The sequence below is a fragment of the Taurulus bubalis genome (genome assembly GCF_910589615.1).
Source record: "Taurulus bubalis genome assembly, chromosome: 11".
In the NCBI taxonomy this organism is placed as follows: Eukaryota; Metazoa; Chordata; class Actinopteri; order Perciformes; family Cottidae; genus Taurulus; species Taurulus bubalis.
In genome coordinates, this window is record NC_136599.1 from 8,785,552 (window position 1) to 8,805,349 (window position 19,798).

Below are 19,798 nucleotides of genomic sequence, written 5' to 3' on the forward strand. Positions count from 1 at the left end.
TGTAGTAAGTAGTGGGCGGTGCTCTGGAAACAAAGGAAGTATTTACTAAATTCATCATTTATATTTGATTAATGATTCATTTATATGAAATGATTGAACTTTACATTTTTTGAAAACAGTTATATATGCTTATGGAAAAAGCAGCTGTTGCAGCAACATTGTTGTGTATATTGAGTTGTGTTGTATATATTGAGTACTTTCTTTCTGATATTTGTTCTATGTAACTTTGCTTGATACAAATTTCCCCTTGGGGATGATTACAGTATACATATATCTATCAATCTAGCTATCTAACAGATAATACTGGAAGCAATAGCCCGTTGGCTTGTTTGACACTTAATATGAAAAAAGGAAGACAGCATCATCTTACCTATGTTAAGATCAACAGCCAGTCAATCCATCAAGTTTTAAAGGCCATCTGAAACAAATTGTAGATCTGTAAAAGTCAATCTGTACACATTTAGACTATTCAGAGACTGTCTAACATTTGATGCAGCCAAAATATATTTGCACTATATTTCTAAAGAGGTTATTCAATCATGCAATCAAAACAAGGACACAAGGCTAATAAGATCAAACAAATTGTAACATCCTGGAAAACCTGAACATGCATATTTTTGAGAACTACATTGCATTTGCAACTGCCAATCTTAAACTGTAAAAGCATGAAAGAGTTTAGATTCAACAATTATGCACAAATTACAAAATTGTGGGGCCGGATATGGTATTTCCCACCAAAACTATGCTGTGCATTATAGCCATTATGTAGAAATATGTAATTTACAGAAATGATAATAAAACGGTAAAATTAATAGATTAAATACCAATGTTTAGTGTTTTTAGCCATGCTAGCTGCAGGCTCCATGAATGGCAACATGTATGGCATATATATTTGTCTGTATACACTTTGTTTAAATAAGCACTAACAGCAAAAATCAGGTAAACACATTGCTCTTTATTTTAGCAACAACAACATAATGAAATTGTCTTCACCTTCTCATTAATCTTTTTTTTTCTTGTTTTGAACAGCAACCGTCTGGTATGACCAGTTTAAGGCTTTTTGATTCTAGCTTTATGTTTTGAGGTACAGCCCCGCCCAAACTCCTGCCATAACAAGTTTGTTTTATGGTACACCGTGTGGTAGTTATGTGATGGACTCAAACAGTTAGCACCGTAATTTAAGCCTCTCTGGCTTTGCTTCTTTCTTTTCTTTTTTACTGCAGCAGAGTTGGTAAAGATGTTCAGTGGGCTATTACTTATTTATTTGAGTGTCATCTGGGAAAACTGAGCTGACTGGACAGTGTTTACAACAAAACTGTCTTATCTCAATGACAAATTTCAAATGAACTTAAATGTACATGGCAGGACTCCCCTCCCCCACATACACCCATACACATGCTGGTATATGAGCTCACACACACGCAAACACACACAAACACACACAGTTCAGAAATGTCCTTCTTGTGACTACTCTATACAAAAACAACCCTGATAAACTAAAGTACGGTATCGCTTTATTTTACAGGACCACTAATTCTTAATAATTTCATAGGAAGGTTCCTGGAAACTGATATTTAGCACTAATTACAAAAAAAATCCTATTAAATGCAACGCTAGTGTGACCTTGAGTCTACAGCAGGTCAGACGTGTCATTTGTCGAGTATGGTGAGTATTCAATTAATTATATATGAAGAATTAAGTTTCCAATAATTAGTGGATGATGAATACATTATTTTTGGGCTTTAAATAGAGCAGTTCTTTCATGGAAATTCCTCTGGAAATCAACTGCTTAAATTCTGTCTATTCATTATAAAACTCATATCCAAGTAATAATGTATTTCTTGGAAAGTTTTGAGAAAATTAAAAGAAAATTACAGATCCCATAAAATAAAAATGTTACCACAAGTATCACATGCCTGTACCATCAATAATATCAAAGCTATTCCGAGTCTGGAGTCTGCAGCCAATTTTTTCTCTCTACATTATTCAGACAACAAAGTATGGATACAGTATTATTACAGACAGTGCTGTCCCTCTGTAACTTTCTCTTCATTATGCAGTTTAATTTACATGGAAATTAATGTCCTGTTTCCTTTGCTGTGTAAGTTGGATGAGTATGAAAATACAATTGTTGAGAGTCCTATCTGAATACATCCTGTAAATGTAAATCATAATGTAGCTATTGTTCAGTACACATTGAAGGTGCATCTTATTGGAATATTAGTGATGGCGTGTCCCAAAAACCACAGATTGCTTGTAAACACACAAATCTCTTTTTTGTTCTAGCTTACCTAAAAGACAAAAACAAATGTTGTACCACAGGAATGTTGTAAATCCCACTAACAGCATACAAATGCTTGAAGCCTTGTCACAAATAATCACATTTTCAAATTTTTTACATTCAGCATTTTCAGAGAATCCTTCAACATGAGTGAGTAGTTATGGAAAAGTATGCTTATGATCATCGGTGCCTGTGATATATTTATTCTAGATTGTGTTTAAAATTACAGTGTGAGTTCACGTCTTGTAAATGCCTCTCACCCGTTTACATCTAGTTCAATGATGATTCATTTCTAGCTGCCATAAATAATCATGCATGTTGAAGGCTCGTCTCTCTGTTGACCGCCTTGAGAGGATGCGCTGAAGCACTTTCACTGAGGAGGACTTTCGGCCTCTGATTAATAACCAGCTCCACTTCTCTGCCTACCTGTGCTTCTCTCTAACTTCACCAGACAGCAGGTTTGCTGCTAACATCAACATCTTCCTGTACCACAACCTGACCTGAGAAATGATACAGAAACCGAAATATGCACCATCGTTACACAACATCACAGCACTTTGCCTTCGTAAAAAATAAAAGACACCACACTCTCACACCTGTTTGTCTCCACTGACTGGCAGAACGGAGAGCAATCAAGTTGGCGCGGAGCTGAAACAGACTGCTCAGTGAGAGTCATCCACCTGCCATTTTATTTAAGGCAGGGTGTCCACACGGCTCGAGCTGAGTTACAGCCCCTTTCTGCACATCACACGGTGGTCTCGTACTCCATCACTTCTTTGGGTGTGCCCAGACAGCGGTACTGAATCCTCGGCGTGACCGGGGCGGCGCTTTCGAGCACCAGGATGGTTTTACGTAGCCGGCGGTCGATGAAGTGAGCATCCCAGGCAGGGTACTTCTTCCTGGGCAGGTCTATGCGGATGACAGGCCCCTCTGTCCTGGGTGTTAAGTTGGGTGCTGGGGCCTGAGCTCCCCGAAGCGATCGTACCTGAAACACGTCTCCATCCACCCCAGACCCCTGCTCTCTTTCTAACCCTTTAGTTCTCTGAAGGGTTCTGGGCGGGCTGCTCACCACGTCAGGCGGGAGGCTGGTAGCCGGGGAGGCCAGCGTCTCCAGAGGCTCCTCCTTCTCCACAATATAACCCCACCCTGAGACCGGGCCGTCAGGGTGCAGCAGACAGTAATACACAAACATGAAGAAGGTGCCCAGAGCGTAGCTGCTGGCCACCACGCACACCATGATGACGGCGTAGAAGTCCGGGGTACGAGGGTCGCGGTACAAATACCAGGCAGTGGTGAGCGCCACGTTCTCAACGAACACAGTCAGGCTGTAGATAAGCATCCTGCAGCGGGTGCGTCCCTCTCGAACACTGAACCAGCAGAAAACATACACGATGCCCACCATCATGTTATAGATAATCTCCTCCCATTTGGACATGCAGAAGTCCGTCTCGCCTTGAATGATCCAAAACGTCATGATGCACCAATGGGCCATGATGAAGATGCCAAAGTAAAGCTGGAACACAGAGGCAAACAGGGCGAAGGCCAGAGTGCGGGCGCCGATGGCAAACAGGTGCCACAGAATCTGAACTATGACGGCCTTGTAGGTCATGGATAGCTTATCGTCCCGGGAGTCCCTCAGGGCTTTCTGATAGGAGGCGACCATCCAGGCGAGGGATACCAGTGAGGCAGAAGCTGAAAGCCCTGGAGAGACAGAGGGAAAAGAGAGATGAGTAAGAGAAGTTAGACCGGATGAAAATGGCCGGGGTGTGAGGGGGAGGGTAACTGTCGTACCATTTAGCACAGCAGGAATATACATGTCTCTGCTCTGTGGGAGCCTGATTGAGGCGCATCTTAAGTGACTCATCCTACATAGCATGAGCTGCAGACGTGTGATTGACTGATGCGGTGGTTGGCCATTTTGGGACACTCACCCTGAAGGGGCAGCACCTGCCTGGCCTGGATCATGATGCTGAGCTGCAGCACCAGCTGAGGGGCGCTCTTCAGGAAGGACTCAAGCAGACGCAGCATGCTGATATCGGCGCTCTCAAACATCATGCGCCAGTAGTAGTGTCGGCGCTCAGGGTCTCGGTGCCAGCGGCTCTGCACACCCAGATACAGGACGTGGACATACCTGTGTATCAGAGGCACACACAATTCAGACACATCAGTGTATTAAGGCAGACTTTTAGGTCTAAAAACTGTGCTTCAAAAACTTTTGGACTTCAAGCTCTCAGAAGTCATAACTCATTATTCCAAACTCTGGGAGCTGTCAGTAGTTCTTGCCAAAAAATCTGGCTGCTTGCTCTTCTGGGATTCCGACGAGACTGAACCAAGCAGCTCTGTGATTTTAATTTTAAGGGGGTGAATGCTTGTCTGCAATCTCTCTTCAAATAAAATCACTCAGAGTGCTGCAGAAAAAAATGCCAAACATGAGCAAAGAAATCCAAATAAATGCACTCAATCTCTTCTTCAGATTCAAGGTTAGAGAGGGAAAAGAGAGCTTGCTATACATCTCTTGTTGAACTCCTGAGCTTTGCTGGCATGTAGTCCCACGGCCATCTCAGCTTGTTCTATAATGACCTTGTATGACAAACACACACCGTTCTGTAGACACACAGGTTGACATATGCACTGTGCAAACAAATTCCTGCACAAATGCATTGACACGGGACACCTATTTGTACCAGGCAAATACCCACTGTGTAAATCATTACTTTTCCACACAACTGTTTGAAAATAAAATGGTGGTTGCCGCCGAAGATTGAGGCTATAAATGTATCAGTAATTGCCTTAGGGAGAAGGGTCTGAGGAGCCCTATGTCAACAAGCCCAGTGAACCACAATAGTTTGTGTAATCCTTTTTTTGTTCTGCTTCCTGCTACACAAAGGGATGTAACACGTTGAGAAAATAGAGCATGCGTGCAATAATGAGGGTCAAAGACTCAGGAGGACACACAAAGACAGAGTTTCATCACACACGCTCCGTCTGTAACACAACCCCCATATCCCATCTCTTGTGCGCTGACATTTAATTCTGGTAGCAGGCCCAAATTGATCCTGGTTCACCTGACTAACAGTGTATCAGTGACGGATCATTCCCGAGTTAACAGCTGAGGGTAAAACACTGAGCGGTAATCCTCTTAATGTGCAGACACGCCGGTCTGAGAGCAGCGGCAGTGAACAGAGCACACACAACAGCTTTAATGGCATTACCGGTAATTCTGTGCCGCCACAATGTTTTAATGTGCTCCTGGACACACTCACACACATATAAGTCCAAGTCTCTAGGAGGAAATAAGAAATCAATATATATTACCCATAGGGCTGTCTAAAGAGGCAGGAAGAGAGCGACCACAAAGATAGACAGGGAGATTATGAAAGCCCACAGATAAATCAAACAAGTTATTTGCATCTGATTTTGTGTCCTTCTACAACGTTGTAGTATGTCTATGAAATACAACTTGTCTTTGAATATCATCACATTTTGTCTGACCCTCCTCCCACTACAGTTCAGCTGGATGCCCTTCTCCTGGCTGGCAGCAGTTCAAGCCTGTCAAAGCCCATCAGAGCACTCTAAGCTTGAGCACTGCTACCATCACTGCCCAAGTAGCTGACCTACAGACCTACTATAGCCCACCATCCATGAGGGGAGGGGAGAGTGTACGGCGGTTTGTTTTTAGTCTCAGTGTGCCTGATAATTAAACATGTTTGGGCTCAGCTGAGAGGAACAGACTGAATATAAAAACAGCTGGGAGATTTGAGAATATGGATTTAGCAAACATAAGAGCAGGAGCCTCAAGCTAAGAACTGGAAATACTCAGTGAAAGAGAGGCGGGTACACGTATCACTGCAAATAGGAAGCAACCCTCATGACATTTAAGAATATTCATTTCCTTCAGCACTCCGGCTCCTTCATGCCAAAACCCCTAAAGACAAAGGGATTTTTCTATTTTTCTATAAGGCGATTGGTGTGGATGAGTTGATGATTTTCCTGGGAGATGATTGACCTAAAAGCCCGTCAGAGGGTGTGTGTGTGTGTGTGTGTGGGGGGGGGGGGGGGGGGGGGGGGGGGCTAATTCCCCCACCCTACACCCCAGAGGGGGGCTGGGTGGAGTCTAATTCTCCCTTTCTAAGCTGGAGACATGTCAAACAATACAGCAAGACATTCTGTCATTTTGGGCAGAGTCCTCTCTGAATGACGAGAAACATAATGTTTCATTAGCGTTTAGCTTTTACAGGGAGCGTTTACCAGGACTGTGGAGAATGCATGTATATACACACACACACACACACACACACACACACACACACACACACACAAAGGCAGAATGTGTAGTTTCCCCTCCTCTCAGTCAGATCCCGTTACGTTCAGACTCACCTCCAGACCTGTGCCAGCTGAAAGATGTGAATGATGGCCTGGAGGAGCCAGACGAAGACTCTGCAGCAGCCCCGGGCTCCTCCCCCGGTGCCCGGCCCGGGCAGCACCCCGGCCCCGGCCTCGGCACAGCGGCCAGCGCCCCGCTCGCCGCTGTCCTTGGTGCTGAAGTCGCTCTCCTCCGCCACCGACGCGCCCACCACGGCGGCCGCGGCCGTGCCGCTCTCGACGGTTTCCGAGAAATCGTAGGCGAACCATCGGAAACTCAACACTTGCACGACCACGGACGGAATGATCACAAAGACCAGAGTCAGCGCAAAGCACCAGTAGTACCTCCTAAGGTAGTAGTCCGCGGCCAGCCACAGGTCTGAGGCCCCGTCCGAGAAGAACACCAAAAGGGCGCACAGCGTCCAGCAGCAGTCCGGGAGGGAGTAGCGCTGCTCGGCGGCGCGGCGCTGCGGAGGCCGCGGGTCCGACCTGGAGGGACACTCGGGTGGGATTTCGTTTCGTAGAGAGACGGGTGCACCATCAGATTTCGCGGCCATGTTTGTTGTAGGGAAGAGAGTGAGTAAGAGATGGGAAAATTATGGAAGGGGGGAGGGGGGTCGCGAGCCTGTCGGTCTGGGTGCATGCGTGTAGCAGAGAGGGAGGGGAGAGGAGGCAGGGAGGAGGGCCAGGGGAGGTGAGAGAGATTGGGAGTCACCGCTGCTGCTCACTCAGCGTGATAATATAGGGAGATGGGATTTTTAATTGCGACAATAGAGCTGCTTGCGGGTCGATTCCGATGCTTTTAGAGAAGATTTATCATACAGTATGTTGAAATGGGTGAATCAGAAATCATCTCGCTTAAATTTCCGTTTTAGCCAGTGTTGGAAGAAGTAACTCAGATCCTTGACTTCAGCAAACGTACTATGGAAACACCCAGCATTCAAAATCCAGTTCAGTCAAAAATAAAGAGGCAAACTGCACTCATATATCTACATAAGTATATATAAGTAAAACGCATTCGTTCAGCAGGAGAATGGTCTGCAGGTAGATTACATTGTTAAATACTGCTGCATCAGTGTGAATGTGTAGCATATTGTTAGTGGAGCTGATTGAAGTGGAGCTACTTTTACCTAAAAAGGTCAGGGCCCATCAAAAGGGTCACAAGATATAGTAACTGAGGTTGTATGACGGTCACTGGGGTAGGAGAGAAACAAAAACACACAAATTTGCTTTTTGCTTTAGTGTGAGATATTGGCGATGTTCCCTCGTTGGGCCCCAAAAGAAATATGTAAATAAATCCACAAGAAGTTTAGAGGCCTACACCTCTTTGGAGTAAATTTAAATGTTCCCTATGCAGTTGGTCTAACTACTGGTTTTATCTTTAACAATACATTGTACAGTAAAATAAAGACATATGTATTAATATATGTAGTATCTGTAAATAACTAGTAGCTTATATCTTACAACTTAAAGGCCTTTGTGTCTCACCATCATTCTGAGGTGGATCAGCTGATCCGTGTCTCCTCTGCCTTCACTGGCCTCAAGCCCACAACCCGATTAGTTTCTTTTCGGCTTCCTTAGAGTTCCTCTTTCTGGACTCCTTCCGCTTTTCAACAACCTCTGCTGCTGGTCAGCTGAGCAAACTTCTCAGCTAAAACTCTGATGACTTGGGTGGCGGCTGTCATTTCTGCCAACAGGAAACACTAACAGTTGCACTTTAAGCTGGAGGAGACTGTATTGGAAGTATTGATCCTCTCTACTGTGTCCTGAGCAGTACTCTACCGACTTCAGCCGTTGGCTGTGGAGAAAACACGATTTATAAAACCATTTAAAGTGGTTGCGTTTATAATTCAGCAAAACTATTGAGCAAAACACTTTGAATTATCCAGCAGTATTTTTCCAAATGAGAAAAACATTTAACACTTTGGAAAACACAAATTAAGGAAAAAAACATGACAAAAATAATGAAAATGTACTAAAATTTAATCATTCATAAAAGCTGGAAAAGCATCTGTGACAGCAATATTAGAGTTGGTTTAGTACAATATATTTTCAGCCTCAAGACACAAATCAGAACACACCATTTCCCCCATCAGTCTATAAAATACTAATTTCCTTAGCTTTATTATGCAAAAATGGAAGTAGAATATATTATGGGAAATATGGAAGGCTTTCAGCTCAATAAAAAACAAAGTCACTTAGGAAAGATGTTATCTCATCAATACACATCCTTTAAAGTAGGAGTGAGTAACTTATGGACAATGATGCATCTTTGTTGACACTGTTAGTGCAGAAATGTATGAAAGTCAACATTTCACAAGGTTTCTTTTTGCAAACTTATTGTCACAATATGCCAAAGATTGATGTTACTTTTAATAAAACATTTTAGTTCCCATATATGGATTCAAACCCTCGGTCTCTTCTTTTACACTAATATTTCAAAGAGAAAGACACCCTGGAGAAGAAAAACAAATAAAACAAAAACAGAGTTGTCATCAGGCTGACTATACAAAAAATAAAGAAGTGGATTTCTTCACTGTTAAAAAGCAGAGAAGAGCATCTTGAGAGTATGTGCCGTCTCCTGCGATAGGTGAAGTATCTCTGTCTGCCTTTTTCAAAACGCTCTGGAGAGGACTTGGAATGCTGGCACGATCCACTGGGAAACAGTTAATCATTACGAGTTTCTGCAAGCAAGACAAAAACATAACGTCAGTAGATATTCAACATTGTGGACATGCTGAGAAATAGGGACCTCAGTCTGGAGGAGACGCCTCAAACTCAAATGACCTGGGAGCCACTAGACAGGTTGTTCTCGCCACTTGAACACTTCAGCGTTTGGTTTTGTTGAAGCTTGTGAAACGTTAAATAAAAAGACTGTTTCTGCTGTAATTTTACAGAATTGGTAGAAAATGAAATTACTCTCAAGCGAGAAGCTGTGGTAATGGTTAAAGTCTGTGGACATGAGGAACCCGTCTCCATGGATCTAGACCACAGGCCCACAGCGTGGTTTGAGGGCCCTGCTTTAGAGACTAAACAAAGGCAACTATTAAGAAGGCTTCAGTTTACTTCAGTGGACAGAATTAACCATCAGTGGCTCCAGTCATTTGGACATGGTGACTAAACACACAAAGCAAAGGGGTTTGAGATGATGGATTCTCAAAGAGTGAAAAACCAGTATTTTATCCCCTTCATTCAAATCGTGCTCTTAAAAAGGGATCGGTCTTAAAACATCAGTCAGGTGCGAACATTGAAACCGGTTTGTTTGCTGTAATCGTTCCTCGTGTTCCAGCTGCAGGGCGAGCAGACATTCGGTTGAGTCAATTTTGTTTGCGAGGAATTGAAGGTGGAAAGTTTTGACGGTGACTAATAAAGCTTTCAATCTTCAGGTCACATTTAGATCAGCTGACGTATTAATTACTAAAAATGCCAACCATGTTTTAAACCTGGCTACAACTTTTGAAGTGTTGAGCCATGATGCAGGGCATTCAAACATCCCTTTCTAATCCACAGTCCTCTCACTGTGCTTAAAACGTAGCGCAAAATTAATCTGTAGCTAACATGTTACAGATTACATCGGATTTACAGACAACGCAAGTAGTTCATTTTCCAAAGCCGACTTCAAAAACGGTGAACCGGTCATGTTTTAAGATCTTTTTATTATTAAGTCTGCTTTTAATTGATGCAAAAGTTACATAATCAGTTTTAGAAAGGAAGTGTAGTTTAAATTCAGAAGTTTACAGGCCGTGAATGTCACTATGATGAATTACATATTTCAACCAAGCTTCAAGTCTCAGGACATTGGTTTTCATATTAAAGTCAAACCAATGATTTACAATCACAAACCTGGGGAAACGCATACAAAAATTAAAAAACTATGACTCTTTGGAAAACAGTGACTGAAAATGTTACGTCCAACACATTAGTACAGTTCATTATTTGTAGAAAACGGGCCAGAACATGAAGTATGGTTTATTAAAGCTGGTTTATTAAATTAAAGTTACAACGTTCCAACAGCAGGTGGAGCCACAACATTTATGAAAGACTTGATACAATTTGGATAAATCACTATAAATGATCTGATCGAATTAAAAGATGAAGCCCTAAAATGTTTTTTCACACAATTAGCCTTCAGTAAGTTGGCGTTAGGTTTACATCACCACAAGGCTAAAAGGGACGAGCTCCCCCTGAAAAAAGATTTATTTTGAGTTATTGTTACATCGTCATCAGTGATGCTTTAAACCACATTTACCAAGTTACTGCAATGCAATACGATACTTGCGTGCAGTCAAAATGAATCAAAAGATGCTAAAAATGACTGCAATAAACAGTTCTAAACGTTCTATGACGAGCCCCAGCTCAGTGTGCAGTGGGAGGCCTGCTCATGTCGGAAATACATTTAGCTTCAACACCCACTCACCTGGCCTGGAGCTGCTGTGGAAGGAGGGCCATTTAGAGCAGTGTGCAATTCGACTTCTTTTTTGTCTTCTTTTCCATCGGCGTTTTCCTGTTGATCTGTCTCACCAGATCATAGAAAATCTAAAACAGGGGAAAGGTTCATTGGTCTCAACATTTCAGCGATCATAGAACTAATATCTTCAAGTTGGACTTCAAATAAATGCTGAAAACATGTGAAAAGACTGAACTATATAGTACTGAATTGGAGATAGACCGTTTAACTGTTTTTGTTGAGTTTTCCTTTTACCATTTTTGTGTTACAGATTTTTTTTTGGGCAGATCTGAAATCATGGCTCAATGACACACGAGAGCATAACCCCTCCCCGAACACGATATGAAGACGAGAGCACATAGCTTCAGTGGTTCTGCTGCTCAATTGCAAGTTACAACCCGTAACCTGCCGCAGCCTACAGTTTGCTAGCTAGTAAATCTAGACAAATCTCGATGTGCTACGTTTTTTTCCTACCTGCCGGCCCTCAATCATGGTGTGCATGACAGCAGGCTGCATGCGTGTTCCAGTTAAACTTGTGGTCTCCGACACTAATTATGTGGCTTTTAAATGGTGGATGAAGTGTTTTCCATAACTGCAAATGTATTTGTTTCACTATCAGAATTTAATAAATTAAGTCCGATAACATTTGGAAAGTCTAGAAGTTACAACGAGTGATGAAAGTTATTTTTCCTTCAAGAAAATAGTGTACAAATTTCAGAAGCTCGAGTTCAGTGTGCATAGTTTTTTTTATTTTAAATACGCTGTTCGCAACATATGCTGAGGTTAGATTTTCAAGCTGATTGGCATGCAAGTCAGTTTCACTATGGCGAGCGCCAATTAAAAACTCAACCAGCTGGTTCCCGTTTAGCTACAAGAGCAATGAGGAGAGCGAGCCGTGTACAATTATTCTATGAATTTTGATAATATCAAAGAACCGTGTTTGTACAGTTTAATACAGAGGTGTTTGAAATGTTCTTTATCTTGTTAATGAAAATAGTTGCTGCCCCAGTACCAGCAAGATGATTCGTCTTTGAAACTTACACTACCGTCTGATCAAAAACAAAACATATCCTCATGCATTTGGGTTTTTTCACACCGTGCCAAACCATTCATGACACAGAAGCGCATACATATTCCGTGTACCGCTACACCCCGAATATCGGCCGTACTTACCTCATTAACGTTGATCTTTGATTTAGCTGAAGACTCTAAAAAGGCACAGTTGTTCCACTGACGAGCCAAGTTCTGACCCTGCTCCTTTCCGACCACACGCTCGTCCTCCAGGTCACATTTGTTTCCCACCAGGATCATTGGAACCTGATTAATGGAAACGTTAAAAGGTTTGAGCTTTCAGGCAATATCATACGGCGTACAGCATTTACATTTTTTTACAAGGCCAAATAGGCATGATTCACTTGGTTTATGATCTTATATACAGTAGATGCACAAGAATATTTAGTGAGCCACGAACCAAGAAACACAAGACCAATCAAGTAACCTGCTATGAATAAATAAAGCACACACACACTCAGCATGCTGCACGTCCTCTCTATAAATCAAGAGATGAGACGAAGACTGGAAGTAGCAGAAAGCGTCTAACAGCTCTGACATTTAAATCCCGTCACAAAGTTCCTGCCCCCATTCGCTCTGCCCTCTCTCCTACAGAGTCGACTCTAATGAGGGAATGATGAGCCTGAGAGGTGACACAGGCCGATTTGACAGAAACACAGATAAAGGTCAGAGGACACACTGAGGAGGTGCTTTATAGAGGAGCGGCTGAGAAATTATGTCACCTGTACTACAACAAGATAAACCCTAATGCCATAAGATGAAAACAATGTGTCTCCAGTTAACTTCTGTATTTCTTGTTTACATTCTATATTTATGACCTCAGTTCCATATTTTATACTTCCTATCCATCATATTTATTTCTCATGCAACTGAGGATTTGTATATACAATATCAGATTTAAACCAAGCAATTATCTTGGCCAAAATAACTCACAATGACAATATTTATAGAAAAAAAGTCAGTCACATTCATCTTTAAACTTAGTTTATTCTGCATTTTGTCTCTTTGAAACTTAGAAACTTCATTTACCATAATATCAGTGTAAAAGACAACAGTATGGTAAAATAAATAAAAGTATGTTTAATAAAAGTATAACACTCACGTCCTCAGTGTCCTTTACTCGCAGGATCTGTTCCCGGAGGTCCTGTAGGTCATTAAACGTCGACTGCGCAGTTATGGAGTACACCAAAGCAAAGCCTTGGCCATTCTTCATGTACAGGTCCCTCATGGCCGTGAACTGCTCCTACAGATCAAAAACAGAGGGGGAGCCATCAGCAACATGTTTATATTTATCTTCCCTCTTCATCTGATGCTTGTGTCTGATTTGACTTACTGTTCCAGCCGTGTCGAGGATTTCAAGCATACATTGCTGCCCGTCGACCTCCACTTGCTGTTGGAGAAAGAAAAAGAAAAAAAACATGCACATTTTTCTTATAATAAACTTGGGAGGCATTTTAACAGCCAACCACAGAGTTGCATTGAGATCAGTGTGCTTCTGAGCCTACCTTTCTGTAGGAATCTTCTATTGTGGGGTCGTACTTCTCCACAAAAATTCCTTGCACAAATTGGACTGTCTGAAATTAAAAAAAGACAGTATATCAATAATCAAAAACTGGCACTGGCCAATCCATTTCCCAACATATAAAAACACAATTAAAATATAAAAATTCATCATCAACATTCATTTCAACTCGACGCCACTTTAATTTCTTAAGGATAATTTACATTCTTGAGGCTCCACAACCCTCGACTCAGGCGAAGTCGTGCCTCCTAGTCTCTTATTTATTGTGGCCTGTTGAAATATTGCATCCCAGAATATATTAAACGTAGAATATAACCATGTACCACAATGCATTTTTTGTAGCCCAGAGAAGCAATCTACAACTCTATTTTCCTGCTTAAAAACAATTGCCCTTCTTGTATATTCTATAGAGCACTACTTTATTGTGAATTGCATCATGACAACACAATTTTACGACGAAAATATAATGAACATGATCACTGCAGCAGACATTACTCACCAGTGCTGATTTCCCCACGCCACCTGATCCCAGCACCACAAGCTTGTACTCACGCATGGTGGGCAACTTCACTGGACAGCACAAGGGACTGTGGAGGGACATAGGGAATGATAGTGAGACAGAGGATTGTGTCGATACCAACCGAAAAATAACCAGCGCAGCTCTCTAAATGGAACTATGTTTAAGTACATTGAGAGCAACTTAAAATCAGAGTCAAATTCTTGTACATGTAAACATACTTGGCCAGTAAAGATGATTCCGATTCTGTTTGCAATCAAAGAAGCTTAATGACTACACTTATATAAGAGTGAACACTGTGTCAGAACAGTGCCTACAACAATACAAAATCACCACTGACATCAGCAGAGTAAAATGCATTTTCTCTGCCAAAAAATGAGCTCTCTTTCCCACCCACTACCATGGGACTTCAGCCGTCACGACGACAGGCGTCGCCTCAAAAAAGAAAAGAAAAAAGAAGCAGGAAGAGCCTAAGGAAATCAAAGACAGGCTCCTTAACTCCAGAGATCCAGACTGGTGCATCAAGTAGCAACAATGGCATTTAATAATAATGAAGTGCCTTTTTAGTAAAAAAAAAAAAAAAACTTGCCACGTTGATCCAAAAGAGGTAATGTGGAGCCATGGACTCTAAAAAATTTAATAGATCCTAAAAATGTCAGTGTTGAAACAAGAGCTCCAGTGTCGCACATAACTTAATCTCATTATAATACAGAGGAGAAAGGGCACAGACAATGACCGATCATCAACTCCATCAGCCTCAAACAGTCCAAAGAAGAAATGGCCTAGAAAATATTAAGAGTCAGAAGAACTCTCACAGGCGTGAAAATGTTTCAGGTGAAGACATTTTTTCTTAAAACAATCTATTACCATCCAGGGAACTTTGCTGCTGCGGCTAATATATATATATATATATATATATATATATATATATATATATATATATATATTGCATCAAACCTACTGAGCAATACCGAAGGCTTGTCTTCTATTGTGTAATTGACCAACAAAACTTTATTTAATTTTTGCGTTTTGTTTTCTTGTGTGTCTTGTGGGAAAGTCACAAACCTAACCCTGATAATCAAAGTGCATTGATGTTGATTTAATTCGCAAACATATCAGATTACTTTAGAGAATGAGCAGATCTGCCTAATTTGCAGTGTACTTTGATAGATAGATTTGAAATATATATCCATCTGGGGTAGCATGAATCCAATAACAATATCGTTTACAAACATGTACAGAAGTATTGCTTTTTAAATGATATTCTGAAACGCAAATGCAATCGTCATTTGATGTACAAAATGTCAAAGAGGGGGTGATGCACACTAAAATCTAATTTACGAAGCTCTTTGAATCTACTAATCATACTAGGTCTGTTGGACATTTGCCAAACGTTGAGACAAACAATACAAAAAAACACTCTGTTACGCTTGACCGGCATTTGCAAGTCTAACTAGGACGTATGAAGCACCACCAGAAACCCACAGTGAGACCGGCACACGAGGCCCTCTACAAAGAGCCATTGTAATGACCCTCCTCTGCTCAAGTACACCATACAAACAGAAAATGCAGATCAGAGGGTGCATGCATGACCACTGCACTGAAATCATTACCATGGCAAGGGGGGATGCACCGAGGATGACACCATCGTGTGCCGGATGCATTTGTTCTCCGACATTTTAAGTGAACCACTCTGTTTAAAATGAAAATGTGTGTAGGTGTCACAAAACTTGCTTCTAAGCCCTGACATCAGATAAGAAAGCTCAGCCTTCCCACGATTAGATATGAGCCTGGACGCAAACATTTCAAGTATTGAACACTTGATCTGACAACCTTCACCAAACCTACTCATAAACATTTGCTGGCTTGCCGATGAAAGTGTCTCATTGGTGCTAACAGCTAAAGGTCACTTCATCCCACATTCCTGATCAAAGTGAAATGTAAACATCCATCCCAGTTTACAAATGGACACAAAATACTAGTTTGCTGAAAATATGTGCAGTAAAACAAAAAGCACATTAATGCTGAGAAAACAGCTTAACCTACTGTGTACACGGCTGCTGCAGATGTCAACTGCCTCTACATCTGGGGAGGGGGAGGGGGGGGGGCACCGGCAGATCCTCAGGTACAAGGATGTCAGCGGGCAGATACGGAGCGTCGGTTGGGAACCAGAAGACCAGAGTACACCGAACTGTTTGGACAGGAACCTGGCCCTGAATTAAACCAAATATTTAAGTGTTTACAGTCAGCCTTGATGAAAACTGGATTAATTCAAACCAAATTGAATTGTTTTCTACGTACTTATAAAGTCAGACAAATGAGAAAATGCAAGTACAACATTTGACACCAGAGCCCATTGGAAAAAGGGGGAATTAGAAGAATTATTAAAATCATGCAGTGTTTTCTCATTCATCCCATGTTAAGATGATTCTGCTGTTGTTCTGACTTTAAGTGCTGTGTGGGTCTACTTTATCACCAGGAGACGAGTTGTTACATGTTACATAAACAAAAAGTATTCCATGAGAAACCTGTTGCTGATCAACATGCAGACAGTAAAAAAAAAAATACATGATTGTCTGAATAAAACATTCATTACAAGGCTGGTAGACTTTTTAAAACCGTGTCTAACTGGGCTACTCTTCAGTTCAGTGTGTCCAGAAGGTCCATAGATTTTAACTTTACAAGAGCACAAACACGCTTTTGATTTATTTAATAAAAACTTTTTTTATAGTAATTAGTAAAAAAAAACGACGCCTTCATTTGTTAAACGAGAAACGATAGTGCTATATCGGCAATAAAAACAGTTATCTAATAGGACCTTATTTCTGTGATAACTTAAAGCAAAACGTTGGTTGGTTTCCAGAGGAAGGGTGTGGCTGAGAGGCTCAACGCAGCAGACCGACACCGTATAAAACGACCAGCCAAAGCTTTAAATCGCGTATTGATGGATCAACACACCGTAAATAATAACTTAACTTCGAGTGGAAGAAGTCGTTTCAAGAAGTATATTTATTATCAAATATTAGCATTCGGCTAGCAACGTTTGGTAAATGCGAGCTAACATCCCTGTTAGCGTCGAGAGAGGAAAGACGAGCTGTGCAACACAACACACACTTAACTAATGCTGGATAGGAACAGAAATAAAACGCGAGCTCCAGGTTTGACGTTGTTCACGTCTGACAAACAATAAACTCAATTCTAATAACTAACTTAGTTAATGGTCAACATAAATGTTTAGCTAACACCGTTAGCTAGCCAGTTAGCATTTAACTGAACTCTCAAAACTAGTGTTTTCATTAATCTCGCTCATGTTTGAGTTGAGCTTTCGTTAACGCGTGGATACACTGCTACATATCTCAAAGTGAGTGAGATACAACCGGACATGAAGCTACTTGAACTACAAACAGTTCGTCCCGATAGCTCGTCAGCTAGCGTTAACTCGTCGTTAGCTGGTGTTAGCCTGGAAGCTAAAGCTACTTCACGTTTAGCTGCAGTGGAGAGTGTTGGTGTGTCATCGGAGACGATAAAATTTTTGGAACCGATCAATAAACCAAACGAGTCACATCACTTCATAATTAGCAACATAATTAGCTAATGTAGGTACGGGTGGAGCTTCACGAGACACTCACCGTGTTCCGCCGTGTGTGCGCACTCTCACGGTGTAAATGTGCCAAAGTACGGAAGCATCGAAGCAGAGGCTGCTGATTGGACGAGGATCAGCCAATCACAGCTGTCCATGTTAAGGCACAATTTAAACCTTTTCAGTTCAAGTCGTGGGTTTTATTTTTAACACATTTCATACACATAGAGTGTAGACTTAATGTGCTTCAAAATGATGAGCAAAGAGCAAATACATATGATATGAATGTATGGCAATAAAAAGGGAAGGATTGTTACTTATTCAAAAAAATTGAATAATACTAATAATACTAATTCTAAAATAAAAGTTGTACCAACAACACATTCTAAACTTCACTAAAAGCATGCAAAAAAGATGGGTTTAGTCTTTTTTTTTTTTTTAAAGACCCTGTGGCCACTATGTGGTTAAGAATTCCAGGGAGTCGGACACCATACGCAGATTAGGAATTTATACCAGTTATAATGAAGAGATGCTGTAAATTATTTCATTCATACATTCTCTTCAAGAAGAATAGAGCATTTTAACGGTCCTATCAAAGATGATTCGCGTGATGCAAAGCATGGAGACTGTTAGCAGTGTGTTCCAGCTATATTAGTTTGTCCATTATAGGCAACTATTGTTTATTGTTTCAGAGCCATTTCATTTTCTGGTCCTTACATTTGGCTTGCTTTGCCTTTTCTTGTTTTTTGTTTAGTGTGAATCCCTGGAATACTAACAACCATTTTGTGGGAGCTAATGGAGATCCAAATAAAGAATAAATAAAAAGATAAATTAGTGTTAATCCTTTGAACACTGACCAGGAAATGAAATGCATTTTTTTTTATAGAGCTGAGATACTTCAAAGTAAAAGCCATTTTCTGTATTGATTACTTGATACTTCAAGGACATTAAGCTAATAGATACTTTTTCAGTGCGTAACTTTAACTTTAAGGTCCTATTACAGTGGTATATACTTTCAAAGACACCTTATATATTATAATACTTCCCCCAACACTGGTAAACCTATTCACATCCACCCAACACAATCGCTAACATTATTTTCACCCTCTGAAAGAGAGAGACACCACACACATATAAGTGAATAAAGGGGTGGACCAGGAAAGTAATTTACTGTATTTTCTGGTGTGCTGGTATTTTATTCAGGAAAAACAATGCATTTCATAAACAAACAAATATAATATTACTTTTGAATCTCAAACTCTCCCAGAAGATGATACTCAGCAGGTAGAGAACATACCCTGTTTATAAAAATAAAAAAAGTAGCACAGCTGCAATGAGAGCTGTTGTTTGGCAGGGGATTTTTGAGGTTGCGTTTGAAGTATAATCCAATAATAATGCTTTTATGAACCCCATGTGACTTAGAAAAGCCATTGAAGTTCTCATGTTTTTGTAACGAAACAGGATTTTATTTTTCAATCTATAACACAAACAAACAAGGTTTGTTTTTCTGACATCCATCAGTCTCACCATCTAATCTCGTCAATTCTTTTTTGTCAGATTAAAGTATCAGCCTGAGTTGCTTTTGTTCCTTTTTCTTTGCATTTTTTTGATAACCTGGCTGCACCTTACAGCTGTGGTCATCACACATCTGGCTTGCCAATGTTTTGGTAACTACAGCAGCTGATAAGGAACAGAACGCAGAGGGAGAGTTGAGTCACCTTATTTATTGCCTTTCATGTGCACAGACTCACTTAGGAGGAATTATTATATCTATAACTCAGTAATTTTAGTGCCCCTTGGTTGGAGATGCAGAGGATTTTTTTTTATAAATGTGGAAACCTGAGAAAAGTGAGTCTCCCATTCAATATTGAGCCATCAGAAACTTAAAGAACAGTTATATTACAGTTGCAAGCAGTCCGTTTATTGATAACACCACTGTATGTTATGTGTGTTATGTTGGTCAAGATTGAACTATTCCATGAAGTTCTGTAAAGACATGTGTGGTCCCCAGAGGATGA

General features: G+C 41.0%; 2 protein-coding genes across 3 annotated transcripts; both read right to left on the bottom strand.

Annotated features, from left to right (window-relative positions):
• Positions 1-3,026: 3,026 nt before the first annotated feature.
• Positions 3,027-7,257, bottom strand: xkr7a (XK related 7a; the record flags this gene model as incomplete). Its single annotated transcript, XM_079225973.1, has 3 exons — positions 6,659-7,257; positions 4,213-4,412; positions 3,027-3,982 (listed from the first exon to the last, which is right to left on the bottom strand). The coding sequence occupies exons 1-3, from the start codon at positions 7,198-7,200 to the stop codon at positions 3,027-3,029; spliced, it is 1,698 nt and encodes a 565-aa protein (XP_079082099.1). The 5' UTR covers positions 7,201-7,257.
• A 1,351-nt stretch (positions 7,258-8,608) lies between these two features.
• On the bottom strand, positions 8,609-17,854 carry LOC306743412 (ras-related protein Rap-1b). Of its 2 annotated transcripts, XM_079225915.1 has the most exons (9): positions 17,830-17,854; positions 16,247-16,413; positions 14,183-14,270; positions 13,667-13,735; positions 13,495-13,551; positions 13,264-13,404; positions 12,264-12,407; positions 11,061-11,179; positions 8,609-9,327 (listed from the first exon to the last, which is right to left on the bottom strand). In XM_079225915.1, the coding sequence occupies exons 3-8, from the start codon at positions 14,237-14,239 to the stop codon at positions 11,093-11,095; spliced, it is 555 nt and encodes a 184-aa protein (XP_079082041.1). In that variant the 5' UTR covers positions 14,240-14,270; positions 16,247-16,413; positions 17,830-17,854; the 3' UTR covers positions 8,609-9,327; positions 11,061-11,092. The 2 variants fall into 2 exon arrangements, with proteins under 2 accessions (XP_079082041.1, XP_079082042.1); XM_079225916.1 differs by lacking the exon at positions 16,247-16,413 and having other exon boundaries at positions 17,830-17,839.
• Between the last annotated feature and the right edge of the window lie 1,944 nt (positions 17,855-19,798).